The following is a 16,264-nucleotide window of genomic DNA, read 5'->3' as shown; positions in this document are numbered from 1 at the left end:
CGTTCATTGCACGCATCCGGCCCAGGGGGCGTAGTTTGAGGACCCCTGATTTAGTGCAATATAAAAAATGCAAATAAAATTTTTGCGGACCGCTGCTCTAAAACACTGGTGTGACTTTGTTCAATCACCTGTGCCTGCATTATGGCAAATTCTAGTATGACATGGTCACTCCTGCAAACTTCCACTCCCTCAATCATTTCATCCCTATTAGTAAGGTTTAAATCCAGTATAGCTCACTGTCTAGTTCTCACCTCCATCTTTTGGGTGACAAAGTTGCCAGCCAGGCACATAAGAAACCTGTTCTGTTTCCCACTCACTGTAACATTTGTTTCCCAGTTGATGTCGGGGTAGTTAAAGCCCCCCCCCCCCCATTATTACAATGGTGTGTTTCCTGCACACATTAGTTAACTGACTATCAAACAGTTCATCTATTTCCTTCTCTTGGCTAGGTGGCCTGTGGTAAACGCCTAGAGCAATGTCGTTTCTCTTTCTTCTAATATTCACTCAAATAGTTTCAAGAAGGCTTTCTTCTCTAGTATTGTGTATTTCTGTAGAGGTATAGTACCGTATTTTTTGCACTATAAGACGCACCCCCACACAAAAAATGTGGGTGGAAATGTCTTTTCATCTTATAAAGCAAATATTGTGGGGGGAGGTAGGTGCGGTGACGGTGTTTGCCGCCACCACCTGTCACTGCTTCCGCTGTTTGCCGCCACCAGGGAATGCTGGAGCCTTTGCTGCCGAGCAGCTGATCGGCAGTTGGATAGGCCTCCCGGAATACCGCCAATCACTGTTCTAGGTGACAGGGATTGCTGACACTGCCGTTCGCCGATGCCAAATGGCAGCGGTGAACAGCAGCAGCAGCAGCAAATGGCAGCGGCAAACAGCTGCGATAGGCGGTGATAAGTTGTGGCAGCAAACGGCAGCAGCAGCAAATGGTGGTGGCAAACAGCAGCAATAGGCAACGAATGGTGATGGCAGCAAGTGGCGGCAACAAACTGGCAATCGGCGGCAGCAATTCCCACCACCTAGAACAGCTGATCGGCAGTATTCCAGGAGGCTGATCCAACCGCCAATCAGCTGCTTTGCAGCGAAGGCTCCAGTGTTTCCTGGCAGTGGCAGCAACTCAGGCTAGTTGACCGGTGGTGAGTGCAACGGAGCGGAGCCCTGACGAGTCACGTGCTGGGTCTACGCTAACATGCTGAAGTTGACCAGGCTATTTGCTGTTTGCTGCAAGGACGCTGGCCAGATGAATACCACGTGGATGCTGGGAGGCAGAGGCAGACTGGTGATGAGAAATTACCCAAGGGATTGCAATAATTTGAGGGTGCCTTCATTAAATCCCAAAGAAGACATCAGATTGGGAGGTGTGAGTAGCTAAAATAGATGCAAGGAGATGGAGAAACAATGTTGGAATGCAAGTCAAGACATTCAGACTGAAACATAGGAAGCATATTCTCTTTCATAATATAATATAGTTAGGAAAAAATGCAGGTAAATTTCTCTAGGACTTTTTTTCACGCAATGCTTCCTTTAATGTGGAGGTGGGTAACCATGTGGTAAGTTCTGTATGTACAGACATACACAATGATGTGTTCCTTTATCAATATGGCAGGAACATCCATACCTGGCTTCTGCAATTGTCAGAAAGAGGACAGGGAATGGAGAAAAGAGCTTTGAGGTGTTTTTCCAGGATCTGGAATTTCAGGTTGCCCGCCCTGGTATTTTTGAAGAAATAAAGTGGACATGAGCGTTACTTCTTTTATTCCAGAAAATGCAGGTCAATAAATAATATCTAGCAGAATAGTGACATATATGTTTGTACTCTTCTTTTGAACATTCCCTGATTAAAATGAATTCTTCTTTTCCAGGGTTGGATGAACGAAATGCATTTTTATGACCCTGAGATTTATCATCCTTCTCTGACTCATTCCGTATTTGTGACCTTAGAAAACTCCAACTTGACGTTATCTTATCCCCAAAGCAGCATCCCTCGGCGAGCCATCTTTGGGGAAGAGAACTTTGAGGTGGCTTTTGTGACCCACCGACGTTATGATATGAGTGGAGCCAAGGTAAGAGTCATCCATAATGTATCTGATGGGGTGGTGGGTACGTGTAGTAAGTACAGATTTGAAATTTGGTGGAGAGGCTAGGAGAGCTTTCATCCTTTCATTCCTCCATCTGCAGATAGGGTTCAGTCTACGAAGTGCCCCTTAGATAAATTGGGGGCATTTGAGACCTCACAGGAAGATTTCCCATTCCTTCTGCAAATGAAGCCTTTCTTCTAGTGTCATCCAGAAGGGATTCAAGACCTCCTCTTCCTACTTTACTGATTCAAACTGGACCCTTGTGTTTTCAGGGTATTCGGTCAAAAGGAAGATCATTTAATTTAAAGTGCTCCACATCAGCATTTCTTTTGCCCTTGCCTTTGGTTTCTTAGCTATCATACTATCTTTTCAAACATGTTTTAGTTTATTACTTATAAAATAGGATGATCAGGCAGCTACTACCCCACAAAACTGTCTCAGAAGGAAGTTAAATTGAAATGGCTCAGAACTCATTGCATGATCGATTCATGTGAGATTTGGGAAAGTTATGGGAGAGGTCTTAGGGTAATCATTCTTACTATGAGGTCACAGGATTTGGGCATTCTAAGGCAAGGTTTCATGGGATTCAAAAACCTAAGTTCATAAGATTGAACACATAGGACTCCTTGAGAGGATTGTCAGGTCACGCAATGGCATTTGGGTTGTTAAAATATTGCTATTGTAATTCAAACTGCTTTTTTATGGAGAAGGTGACTTGATTCTTTTGTGACTTTAAATTGTCTGTTATTTTTCAGGTCTTCCTCTTCCCACCTGGGCTGGCTCGCAAAAGGATGTGGAACAAAAAATATCCCATATGCATTCTTTTCCCAGAAGAAATGGGTCCGAAGAGCAAAGCTCTAGCAACAAAAGACCAGGATGTGGACTCTCCAGGAGAGGAGAACCCAAAGAAGAAAGAAAGATCAGGGCCCTGCCCAGCTGAGGCCCAAGAAAGGACACTTTCTCTCTTTGGCAGAACGGGTAGAGATAAGGAAGAGTGGTATCAACATTTCATAAGGGCCTGCCAAGCTGAACACCATGAGTTACACCACACCAGCCAAGGTGGACTCCTCTCGGGTAAAGCAGGCTGGGAACCATGGGTCCAACTTCCAGGGTTCCTTGAATTGATTGCTTCTTAATTTTCAGAAACAGAATGAGGAAATCCTGGGTTGAAATCATGTTTCCTTTAATTCAATTGACCGGCATCTGTAATCCAATCCAATTCCTTGTGGCCACATCCATCCTGGGCACGGGGGTGGGGTGGGGTGCCATTCTAAGGCCGAGGGTAAGGCTGGCAAAGCTAGAGCATCCACCTGGGTAGGGGTGGGAATAAAAAAAAGTCATCCATAGAAAAGATGTGGGCTTTTGACTGTTTTGACTCCCTCTGCAGATGCTGTCGTCTTCCGCACCCTTAGATAAAGAAACGTTTCATGCACTCTCACTTGAGCCAAGCAGCTGTTTCTTCAGTTAACAAGTGTAAGATTGATTTTTTTAGATAGTAAATAACATTGAGGATCAAGTTGTATTAGAACCTACTGAGGACTTTCTCACTTAAACCCAGTTGGAGTTATTTTCATTGGAAGCAAAACCCTGATCACTAAAAGCTCCTGTTAAAGGACAGCAAATTCTAGGTATCAGCAACTGCCCCTGTTATTTCCGCAAGCAGCCCCTAATTTCATATACATTGATATTGCTGCACTCCCAATCCTGACCAGCCTCGTCATTCTCTGTTATAGCAACCTTTCCTTCTCTTGCTCAGGTATAATCCAGCCCATTCCTGAAGGAAAGGAGACCCACAATCACAGCAGCAGCAGCAGCAGCCCGGAAGATCTGCTCCCTGCTCCTAAGCCCAAGGAACTGAGCATCAGTGACCAAGAAAAACTCTTATTGGATTACAATGTGTACATGTCCCAAATCATTCCAGCAGTTACTGTCTCCGACCCAAAGTCCTGCTCCAATGGAGCAGACAGCCCTGCTTCCAAAAAGGTGAGAAAATCTGGCTGAAATCACAGGAAAAGCAGTTACTTAGTGAAACTGCAACTGAGTGTTTGATCTTACAAAGGATTGGTTGCAAAGTTACTTTTTCATCACTATTGTAATTGTGAATAGTCACTGAACGAGGCAGTTGTTAAAGAAGGACTACCTTTATATGTATTTAAAATTGAACAAGTCAAACATTGTATTTAATACTTAGGAATTGTTTTTCAAAGCTCCCTTTTTTAAAAAATTGAACAAAAAATAGTCTATTGTGATGAGTTTTGATTATTCAAAATTTATCTTGGACATTTTGTAAGATACCTATTATTCTTTGCTATTTAGAAATTGTTTATTCTCTGCTTCAACCAAAATTGCTCCTCCAAAACTCCCCATTTTATGTCCTCAGATCTTCAGTCTTACAAAATAAATTTAAAAATCTCTATTTTTTGATAAGACATGCCGCACTGAGTTTATGGATGCTGATAAGGTGTGTGACATTCCATTTGCTGAAAAATTAAAGCTGATAGTACCATCCCCAAGTATTTAGAGTTTGCTAAAATATTTTGAATGCCAACTTTCAGACCCATAAGGTAAACATACCATCTTACCAACAAAATAAAATACCGCATAAGCTCAAGGCAATCCAAGAGGGGGTCATAGATATTAAGATGATGGTGATAGCTACACAACAGAAACTCCATTCTTGTTTTTATGTACGTTGTGCTTCCCAGCCCTTAAACATCCTCACTTATTTTTGCTAGTTCCTCTGATTTACATTGTGAGAACTTTAAAGGGCGGCATGTGGCCATTATAATGAGTGATTTCTTTCCCTTTTGTTCTTTTCAGTTCCCTGGGGATGAAAATCTGACCTCCAACCCCCCTACAGTTTGGGTCAATGCAATGCTTGGGCGAATGTTTTGGGACTTCCTAAGGGAAAAATATTGGGCAGATCAAGTTTCAGATAAAATTCAGAAAAAACTGGGCAGAATCAAGGTGAGAAAAGCTGTTTTTCCTTGTCTTCTTGAGCAAACTTCCAGGGGGCAAAGAAACCCTGCCCAGTCCTACCCTGCTGCCCAGGAAGAAGGCTGAGATACCCAAAAGGCATTGCTTCCTGACTCCAAAGGCAAATTTGGAAGCAAATGTGCTCATCCACATGTTGTAGGCATGTACCTCACCCTACATTCCCACAGCACACTCACAAATTCACCAATCATGTTTCAGCCTAGAATGTCATGCAATTCAGCACACATGATTAGATTATGGTTTTGTAAATCATGCAAACCTCCCCACCCAAAATCAGTTGAGTAAACCATAGGGTGCAAACCCAATATTTTCTTCTAGACATTTAATTGTTGAGTGCTGCAGGACGTCTCACCACATTTAGACCAAGCAACCAGAGAGGCTGATGTTGCTGGATACAAATGGATTGGCTGATATGGTATCATTCTCAGCTGAAGTTCCTGCCCCCCCCTCCCCCTGAGTTCCTAGTGGACCACAACAAAGACACTAGAGACACAGTGCACTTCTCTGATGCTGGTTCCATCAGAGAATTAGTTGGCTCTTGGAATGGGACTGGACATTTGTGAATACAGGAGAATACAATGAAAATTCCTTTTGTATCTTCTAAATAGTTGGTAACTTTCCCACGTCAAGTCAAGAGCCAGTTAGAAAGAGGATCAAAGGCTTGAAGGGCATCTTAATGTTCTCTCTGATAAGTGAAGGTAAAATATACAAATCTGGTTTCCAAGATTGTGTTACCCAATCCCTTTTTCTTTGCAAGAAATCTAACCCAGGGACACTCTGTGAATCATGTTTTGTATGTGGCCATTAGGGGCCTGATATTGACTAGTAAAGAATGCCAGCCTGACAGCAACTTTCTTCCTCTCTTTGACTTTCCTGATGGTTGGTTTGTTTCCTTCTTCCTTTGCTCTGATGCAGTTGCCCTATTTCATGAATGAGCTCACTCTGATTGATTTGGAGATGGGGACCTCCATCCCACACATACTTGGCACTTCTAGCCCCACAGTGGATAACCGAGGTATGTTTTGGTGACCCGCAGCCTTCCCATTTCTGTCATTTTGTGGCCCATATGAACCTGGAATTGTTAGATAGGCTGAATGGATGAGACAGGACTCAGGCTTCAGTGACAATAACAGCTCTTTATTCAGCAAACTATGTACAAAACCAGCGCTGGCCTGTCTGACAGCTTGCCTTTTTATAGGGAGCTATCAGACAGCTCAGCCAATCAGCTTCAAGCATTTTCCCACCGGAATGGAGGACCTTGGTGGAGCCTATTGTTCCAGTCTCAATATCTAACACCCCTGCCTTCTAAATCTGTTTAGTACGATTCTCAAGCGTTTGAGGAGTTGCTCATTATTTGCGGCGGATACCAGGACATCATCGAAATAAGGAACTACTCCTGGTATCCCCTGCAAAAGTCATTCCATGACACTTTGGAACAGTCTGGGTTCTATGCTGACTCCAAATTCCAATCTATTGCATTTGAATGCACCCTTGTGTGTCACCATGGTTTGGGCCTCCATAGTAGCGCCATCTATTGGCAATTTCTGGTAAACCTGTGCCAGATCTAATTTTGCAAATATTTTTCTCAGCCCAAGGGAATGAAGCAAATACTGAACAATTGGTACCCGGTAAGCACTTTGCTGGAGGGTTTTATTCAGGGTGCACTTATAATCCATGTAGATGCGGATTGACCCATCGGGTTTAACTGGGGTCACCATTGGGGTTTCCCTCCGGGCATGGTCAACAGGCTCCAGGATTCCCTGGACAATCAATTTATCCAATTCTTGGTCAATTTTGGGTTGGAGGGCAAAAGGAACCCTCTGGATCTTCATCCCAATTGGAGCAATATTGGAATCTAGGCTAAATGATATAGGAGTCCCCACATACTTGCCCAGGTCTTTGCTGAAGACGTCCTCAAACTTGCAGATCAATTTGTCAGTGCTGTCATCAATGATGGCACTGATGCCGTTTACCCCCATGCCCAGGGACTCGAACCAATCAAAGCCATGCAGGCTTGGGAGGGAGCCGCTGACCACTGTCAGGCCCATCAAAAGATTTAAACTGCACACGGAATGTGCCACAGCCAAGGGCAGGGGTGCTATTTCCCTGATAATGGCTGAGCCATAGTTGCTGGCGTTTCAGCTGGTTTCTCTGGATGCTAGGGATGGCCTTCTTCAGGTAGCCCAGGATGCGATGGTCAGGGATGACCCATTGTCACTTTCCATACTGCATGGAATCCCTTCGATCCTGATGGTTACACACAGCTTCTTATTTCTTGGCATGCTGGCCTGTCAAATCTTGCTCTGGAAGGACTCTGTTGATTCTGCCCTTTCTTGCTTCTCCTGGAGTTTCCAGGTCTCACGTCTAGGTGGCCTTGGTTGTCCCAGCTGGCTTGTTTCTAGTCTGGGTTGTTGCGTGGCTGGTAGGTTTGAATGGCAGACTTCGGCCAGATGTCCCTTCCGGTCGCACCTCTGGCAGATAGCGTCCCTAAACCGGCAGATTGCCCTTGGATGGTTTCCTCCTCAGCCTGAGCATGAAGGGAGATGTTCTTCAGTCTCGCACAATGTTTTTTTTCCTTTCTGAATAAAGGCGGCTGTCAATGCAGCCTCCATCAGTAACCAAGAAAGAAACCACTCAAGTCCATTTTTCAGAATTAGCAGTACTTTTACTGGTTATGAGTAGATAGCAGCTAGCAAAGCAAGATCTGAGGCAAAAGCATGCGCAATCATAGATATCAATATGTGACCCAGCTCCCTCCCCCTAGTGATCCCAACCCCCAGTCCAATCCCCACACCCCACAGGTGTCATGTGGGTGCACTTTCAAAACCCATCATCAGGATGGTATGCCGGACGGTTGGCCTTGGCGGCAATTCCACTATCTGCAGCATGCGCAGTAGATGGTGAGAAAACGACTCCCTTCTTCATTCACTCCTGTACTCAAGCTTCCCCTCCCAAATACCATTTATCTCCCCCCCCCTCCCCGTTTCAATGGCAGCCGAAAGCGAGCAGCAAAGCAGAGGCTGACAGCGGCAAACTTTGTCCTTGCTGTCAGACAAGAAATTGTGTTTGGTGTTCTTGCGATGCACCGTGATATCTCGGTGCGTGTTTTTCGGGCTGCCATGCTTTTGCAGAGTTTCTATCAACTTGGTTGACAATTCTGTTGCTCTGGCCTCATCCAATGTGATCTGTAGTGTGAGGTTCATTTTTGCCAACAGCTTCCGCTGCAGGTTAATGTCTCTCAGCCCGCAGATTATTCGATCAAGCAGCAACTCGTCCAAGTGTCTGAACTCGCAGTATGCTGTGACTTTGTGAAGCATGGCAACGTACTGGTTGACAATGTTCCCTCTAAGGTGCACGGCTGCGCGGGCGCGCACGTGGAAAGAAAACACCGCGCAGCAGTTTTCTTTTCTTTTTTTTTTTTAATAAAATTTTTTTTATTGGTTTTTCAACATTTATAGGGAAAAGGGTAAATGGACAGGTATACAAATTTTGGCAGTTGCAAAATGTGGCAGGCGTCCCTCCCTCCATACTCATAGTATACATTTATATATAATGCATTGGTATATAATTGATTACAATCAGCATATTAGTTCTATTACTAAATTCAATCAGATTAGACATTACAGTATAAAATCCAGATATAATTCCATTATCACTTTCGGTCAGTTTATAATAATATGATTTTCTTGTTTATTTTTGTGATCTGAGTCTTCTTGCTATTGCCCCATCTCCCTCCACTGGCAGAGCTCTGGCCCCTCCCGTGTCCTGCGTGTCCGCTGTAGTGTCTCGTGTTTTTTCTAGGAGTGTTCTGTTTTTTTCCATAAAGGCCTGTGCCTCTATGGGTGAATTGATTCTAATTCTTGTCTCCTCCCAGAATATCAGCATACCTTCAGGCATCAACCATCTAAACCACACCCCTTTCTGGTATAATTTATTCGCTAATTGCGAATAATTCTTCCTTTTTTCTCTAATCTTCTTAGGGATCTGCTTCAGAATGGTTATCTCCATATCATGGTATGTCAATGCTTGCCCCCTTTGTACACCCAGAATTTCATCTCTTGTGCTTTTTCTAAGAAATTTAATGTGAACCTCCCTAGGTACATTGTGTGTTCTAGCATAAGCTGAGTTCACTCTATAAACCAGGTCTATATCCCACCCCATCTGTTGTTTTTCTTTGTGTGTGTAGTCAGCCAGGATGTTTGTCATGATGTCCTTTATGTTTTCCCCATCTTCTTCTATAACATTTTGAAATCTAAGGTAATAGGACATTCTCTCAAATTCTATTTTCATCTGTTGGATGTCAAGATCTTTGTTCCCTTTCTGCACAGCTTCTACCCCCCCCTCACCTCCTCCACCCCCCCTTCCACAAGATTCAGTCTTTGTGAGTTCTTATATATTTGGGCTTGATTTTCTTTAATTTCATCTTTCATTTCCCTTAGCTGTTTCTTGATTTCCTCTTGGCCCTGTAGAATTTGTTGAAGCATTTGTTGAAAGTCCATCTCTGTAGTCTTAGGTTGCATCAGTTCTGATATCTTTGACTGTGTGGCTGGACTGGATGTTGCGGATGTTGGAGCAGAAGTGGCAAAGCCAGGTTTTCCAGGAGGTGGTCTTTTAGATGCCATCCTTTATAATGTTAGAAGTTCAGTCCATATATAAGATAGACAGTTAGAAAAGAAGGGTAGCCAGGTGAGTCTCGGGAGCAGAAGAGCCAGGCAGAAGAGAGTCTCTCTAATAAGTCTGGCAGTAGATAGAAAGTTTCCCCTAGGAAGTTTAAAAAATACCAATCCACAAGAGATTCCTCTGGGAGACACGGAGACAAAGACCGGAAGCCTGAATTTTAAAGGTGGAGTCAAGTTTCACAGTTCATAAAGACAACGGAAGTGTGCCATCTTGCCCTGCCAGTTTTGGGCACAGAGGCATAACAAAGTTTTAAAAAGTTCCAAAAGTCCTCAAATCACAGTAATATGTAGCGATAAGTTGAAGAGAAAATCATCTCAGCCTGGGTGAGGCTTCATTCGTTGGCTCTCCCCCCTCCTCCTTCCCCGGGGGCTGAGAGCAGAATTGTTCCTCGCCGCTTGTCCAAGGGGGGGGGGGAAACCCCCCTCCCTCCAGCCGCGCCTCCAAAATGCTCCAAAAGTAAAAATCTTTTTAAAAAGCTGAATAGTTCTTCATTTCAACTGCTGTGCAGTGATTTCTATTGCCACAGGCTCCGGAAGCTGGGAAGGTCCTTTGTAGGCAGCTAGAACGGGCTGCCCGCAAAGGACTTCCCCGGACTTGCTTTGATGAGCACAGGGCGACTGAGGGTAGTTGTGAAGCCCCAAAGCCCCCACCGCCACCGGAATATCTGCTGCCAGCCACCACCTCCTCCTCCTCTAACAGCACTGCCGGATTTGGCGCCCGGCGCTGTGGCTGACTTGAAGCCAGCAAAGCTCCAGCCGGCATCCCCGTGCATGGCAGCACCGCCTCCCCTCCACTCGGAGCACCTGAGCTCAGCGCCATGTTACCCCTGCCCCCACCTCCTCCCCCGTGCTTTTGAGGAGCCATGAGGCTGCGGGAGCCAGTAGGAAGGTGGGGGTGGGTGGGAGCAGGGGGGAAAAAAGCCTCATGGCTCCTCAAAAGCACGGAGGAGGAGGAGGGGGCAGGAATAATGCGGTGCTGAGCTCAGGTGCAAATTGGTGGTGCTGTTGGAGGAGGAGGAGGTAGCAGCTCGTCGGCATCTTCAGCAGCAGCCCTGCCCACGATGAAGAAACCAAAGATGAAGCAGATCCACGCAGATGACGTCGCTGCAACATGACTGGTGGAGGAATTCTGGAGTTGAAGTCCACAAGTCTTAAAGCTGTCAGGTTTGAAGACCTCTGCGTTTTTTTTCTAGGGGTGGAAGGGTCTTGTAACTTGACAGCTTTAAGACTTGCATGCTTCAAATGCCAGAGTTCCTGAGCCAACAGGACTGGAGGAGGAATTCTGGGAATTGAAGTCCACACGTCTTAAAAGCTGTCAGGTTTGAAGACCCCTGGGTTTTGTTCCCCTAAAGGATTAGGGGTGCAAGGATCTTGTAACTTGACAGCATTAAGACTTGCATGCTTCAATGCCAGAGTCCCTTCGGGGAGAGGGGGCGGTCTATAAATCAAATAAAGCTCAAACTCAAACATGACTGGAGGAGGAATTCTGGGAGTTGAAGTCCACAAGTCTTAAAGCTGTCAAGTTTGAACAGCCCTGGGTTTTTTTTCCCTAAAGGATTAGGGGTACAAGGGTCTTGTAACTTGACAGCTTTAAGACTTGTGTGCTTCAAATGCCAGAGTTTCTGAGCCAACAGGACTGGAGGAGGAATTCTGGTTTTGGTTGCTAAGCAGGAGCGTTGTTAAGTGATACTGATATTATATAACACTTTGAATTAAGCGGGTACCTTGAAGAAACATAACTTTGAGTTTCAAATAATACTGATTTCGTTGTTCTCTTAGGTGACATCTGTGAAAAAAATTCAGGTGCTCAGGCATGAAAATGTGCCGCTCAAACACTATACTTTTCTGCTCACATTGAAAAAAAATTAGAGGGAACATTGCTGGTTGATGGTCTCCCATTCTTTTTGGTTGCATAAATTGAATTTGTCCCACCACATAAACTTGGACGCCTAGTGCATCTTGAGCATATTCTTTCTTTCGTGGATCAGGTGACCGCCTGGACCAGAGTTGGTTCGGACAGTGCTCGGGTCCTCAGCAGCTCAGGAAGAGAGCCCTCTTCCTGTTGTCTGATAGACTGAGAAGGTCGTTGGCCTCCATGAAACACTCGAACCTGGTCATGTTGGAGTCCCAGTGCTCCGTGGCTGGATTGTGCTCCAGTCTCAATGTCTAACAGGAATGTCTGGAAGCGGAGCAGCCTGGCCTGGGTGCTTCCTACAGACACCTCTGGAAGGGAGCTTTGTTTTTGCAAGTTGTCTGTTCCATATTTGCATGGCTGGAAATAGTGGGACATGGTGTGGATGGGAAACATCGATAACTGAAAGAAGAAATCCAATTGACAAAACAAAGGACCAGCCCGGATATGCCATATTCCTTCAGGAAAAGCAGCCTCTTCAGGATCTGGAGCAACTGGTCCTGTGGGAGGATGGCTTGCCTCCAAACAAATGATGCTTGCCTCTATGCACACAGGCGTCAAAGCCAGAATGATACCATCCGTATAGCATGATGTCAGTCTGAATAATTTCTCCAAGAATATCGTGATGCTCATGATGTCACATGCTCCATGTGAATGCCTCTGTCCATATATTAAGGACTATACCAAAACAAAATATGAAACATGAACCAGGGCAATGTTTCACTTAGCCTACCATTAGGTGGGTTTACACATTATTGTAAGCCGTGGTTTATTTAGCCATAATTTAAGGAATAAAGCTATAGTATACTGAGTCATGGTTACGAATAGCAATGGCAGAGTTAAAGTAGTAGAGCAAGCATAGGGTCTAAAGTGCTATGTGAAATCAGCCACCTGCTTTGGAGGCAGGAAAGGTGTCAGCCCTTCCTGACCTTAGGTGTTCAACCAGTGAAGGGAGGACGGAACTGCAGTAGGGATTGTCTGTGTTCAGAATAGAGCCATAATCCCTGATCTATTCTTGAAGTCGTTCATCAGACAGGAATGGTTCTCCTTCTTCCACCAGCCATTTTTCTAGAACAGTGTTTCTTAAAGTGTGGGCCTCTCAGGTGCCCATAAAGCCAAAACTATTTGTCAGCCCATGTTGAAAAATAATACAATATTAAAATGTCATCAAACAATTGTGAAAAGTGGTAGCAGCAAAGAATGTGCCAATTTTAATTTTTAAGATAGTAAATATTGATAAATATAACCCACACAAACAAAAGGTCTTTTGGGGTTCTCCATAATTTTTAAATGTGGGAAGGGGTCCTGAGAAAGAAAAGGTTTAAGAAACGCTGTTTTATAATAAACCATATGCATTTTGGATATAATCCAGCCCAGCTGGCACCAGATCAAATCCCAGAAGCCAAACCATAACCTGTAACTGGCCTTCTTTTCGGCTCTGCAGGCCTTTGGGTGGATATGGAAGTGACTTATCAAGGAAGCCTGAAGGTGACCCTGGAGACCAAGATGAACTTGTATAAACTAGGCAAAGAAGACCTGGAGGAGGAAAACAGGAAAGCAGATATGGACAGAAAAGGGTGAGATGTCTTGGGCCCTTTTTAAAGCTGCCAGCTGATCTCCCAGAACAGATCCCATCCTCCTTTAAGAAACTCCCTAGAATACAGAAAGAGTTATACTGTCAATTGCCCTGGGACCTTTATGGTACTACCTGTCTTCGCATTCTTTCCTGGAACAACCAGCTATAAGAGAAAATTTGTTTCATTTTTTTTATTTTTAAATATAATTTTTATTGAAGAATTTTTAACAAAATAAAAACAATGCAAATATTAGAAAAAATAAAATAAAATAAGGTGATAATAGTGAATAAGAAAAAATGGAAAAAGAAAAAAGAAGAAAAAATATTAGATTACATTAGAGCAACTTATAAAAAGGCAGCTTTGATCTTTTTGACAGTGGTTATAAATGCACTTATATGTTATCTTCTCTATCTGAAGTTGCAGCATAATTTCCTTCTTTCCATAAGCTCCCCTTTCTAATCTACCCCTGGATCACAAGTCCATTTTTCTCTTTTTTTAGCAAAAAGTCCACAAGGCATTTCCAGTCACAGTAATTGTTGATCTTTTGCCTATCAAATAAGTAAATTTTTCTATCTCTACTATTTCTTTTATCTTCACTGAACTCCGTTGTGGGTATTTTGGAATCTTTCCATTTTTGTACATATTGTCTTGCAGAAGAAATCATATGTAAAAATATTCCTCCGTGACTCTTTTCTAATTGATTGCCTATTAATTCCAGCAAGAACAATTCTGATTTCAGTTGAATTTTGATCTTTAAAATTCTTTGCATCATCATATGTATTTGAACCCAGACATTTCTGGCTTTTTTATAAGTACACCATGTAAAATGACCATTCATGATGCTTTCCACATTTCCAGCATAAATTGAAGTATCTTTGTATGTTCTAAACAATTTTCTGGTCATATACCAATAGTACATCATTTTACAAAGATTCTCTTTTAAGTTAAAATATAATGTAATTTTCAAACTTTGTAATAACATTTATTATTTGTATTTATTTGTTTATTAGAATTTGTAAAACAAAAACGAGAACAAGAATAAAAGAATAAAAATAGTGACAGGGACAATAGGCACGTTAGTGCACTTATGCATATCCCCTCTACTAACCACTTAAGTATGATGTAAGGTCCACGGAAGTCAATTTGTGACTTAAACTGAAAATTTGTAGCTGAAACAAATGAATCAGGTAGACCAGCGATGGCGAACCTTTTTTGGCTCGCGTGCCATAAGTGGGGGGAGCGCAGGGGGGTCGTGTGCAGGCGTACCACACCCATAATGCAATGCATGACACTCCCAGTGTGCATGCGCCAGGGGTGGGTTCCTGCCAGTTCTAACCTCTTCTATAGAAGAGGTTCCACAAATCTACAGTGCCATTTAGAACCGGTTCCAACTCCCTCCCCCCGCCTGTCCGCACATCATCAAGATGAAGAGCGAGAGGAGGAATTCTGGGAGTTGAATCCACAAGTCTTAAAGCTGTCAAGTTTGAACACCCCTGGGGTTTTTATTTCCCAAAGGGTTAGGGGTGCAAGGGTCTTGTAACTTGACAGTTTTAAGACTTGCGTGTTTCAAATGCCAGAGTTTCTGAGCCAACATTTTGGTTGCTAAGCAAGAGCATTGTTAAGTGAGTTTCACCACATTCTACGCCCACCCAGTCACATGGCTGGCAAGCCACTCCCACCCAGTCACATGGCTGGCAAGCCACTCCCACCCAGTCACATGGCTGGCAAGCCACTCCTACAAAGCAGGCCACACCTACAGAAGAGGTTCTAAAAAATTTTGAAACCCATCACTGGCATGCACGCACTACAGGCGTGACCCCCACATTTTTGCATGCTTTTTTCGCCCTCCCCAGGCTCCAGAGGCTTTATAGGAGCATGGTGAGGGCAAAAACAGCCTCCCCTGCCCCCCCGGGAAGCCCTCCGGAGGCTTCAAGGACCTTCAGGAGGCTTCCCTGAAGCCTTCGGAGCGCTCAAAACGACCCTCCGAGCAAACCGGAAGTGCGCCCTCGAACTTCCGGTTTGCCCGTAGGGCCAGTTTTTTGCGCTCCGGAGGCTTCAAGGAAGCTCATAAAGCCTCTGGAGGGCCTCCGGGGAGGGTGGTGGGGGCTCTTTTCGCCCTCCCCAGGCTCCTATAAAGCCTCTGGAGCCTGGGGAGGGTGAAAAATGGCTTTAAAAAAGGGTGAACTAAGGGCAGTGCCTCGCGTGCCCTGACAAATGGTTGGGTTCGCCATCACTGAGGTAGAGCATTCCATATTTTCCCTTTGTTCCATCAGTATGCCAGTACTTAGCCGATTTTATCATATAGTCTTCTACTTCTACGTTATCCCAGGACACTATAACCATCATAAATATGAGTCAGTTGCCAAGCATCTGGATTTTGATCATGTGACCACGTGAAAAATGGTCATGTCACTTTTTTCAGTGCCAATGTAACTTTGAAGAGTCACTAAATGAATTGTTGTAAGTCAAGGACTACCTGTACAATGATTCTTAAAATCTATATTCACCTTAACGTATTGAGCCTGGAATTTCTGTCACTTAAGTGATGTGAGATATCATGTGATCACATCGCTTAGCAATGGCTTCCCGTTGACATTGTTAACCGATAATTGCAGGTCTCCACCCCAATCCAAGCCATTTTGAGCTTGGTCCCTCCCAGCTCCGAATCTGGAGTATCTATAAGGAAAGGGACTGTCTGTTCTTCAATCCCCCCACCATGCCTATCTCCTCCCCGCTTTGGCAGCCCTACACCCTTCCTTCCAGGGCAACAAGCACTCTCAGAACTGGGCGGCTCTGAGGCTGCTTGCCACTCTCAGGGGCTTCTTGGCACAGTGGAGCCCCTGAGCAGCATGCAATTTGGTGCAAAGCCAGCACCCCACCTGCCACAGAAGCCTCAGCACAAAGCTACCACGCAACACTGCAGCGCACATGTGCCCAGCAGTATGGCATGAAGCTGCCATCCAACTGCATGTGCAAAACAGCTGTCACATTGCAAAACCCCAGCTGCCCTGT

The 16,264-nt window shown here is 44.4% G+C and overlaps 1 protein-coding gene across 1 annotated transcript in view; it reads left to right on the top strand.

The window, feature by feature from the left end:
• The window catches only part of LOC309398683 (testis-expressed protein 2-like), a 46,870-nt gene that overhangs the window by 17,187 nt on the left and 13,419 nt on the right, over positions 1-16,264 (top strand). Inside the window, exons 6-11 of the mRNA XM_081965796.1 lie at positions 1,872-2,072; positions 2,843-3,161; positions 3,844-4,070; positions 4,908-5,054; positions 6,000-6,099; positions 13,120-13,252. Coding sequence (XP_081821922.1) covers positions 1,872-2,072; positions 2,843-3,161; positions 3,844-4,070; positions 4,908-5,054; positions 6,000-6,099; positions 13,120-13,252 — 1,127 coding nt within the window. The remainder of the gene's footprint in view (positions 1-1,871; positions 2,073-2,842; positions 3,162-3,843; positions 4,071-4,907; positions 5,055-5,999; positions 6,100-13,119; positions 13,253-16,264) is intronic.

The sequence above is a fragment of the Natrix helvetica genome, assembly GCF_964273705.1.
Source record: "Natrix helvetica genome assembly, chromosome: 13".
NCBI lineage: Eukaryota > Metazoa > Chordata > Lepidosauria > Squamata > Natricidae > Natrix > Natrix helvetica.
The sequence above is the reverse complement of the archived record's forward strand: the minus strand, read 5'-3'. Positions and strand labels throughout refer to the sequence as shown.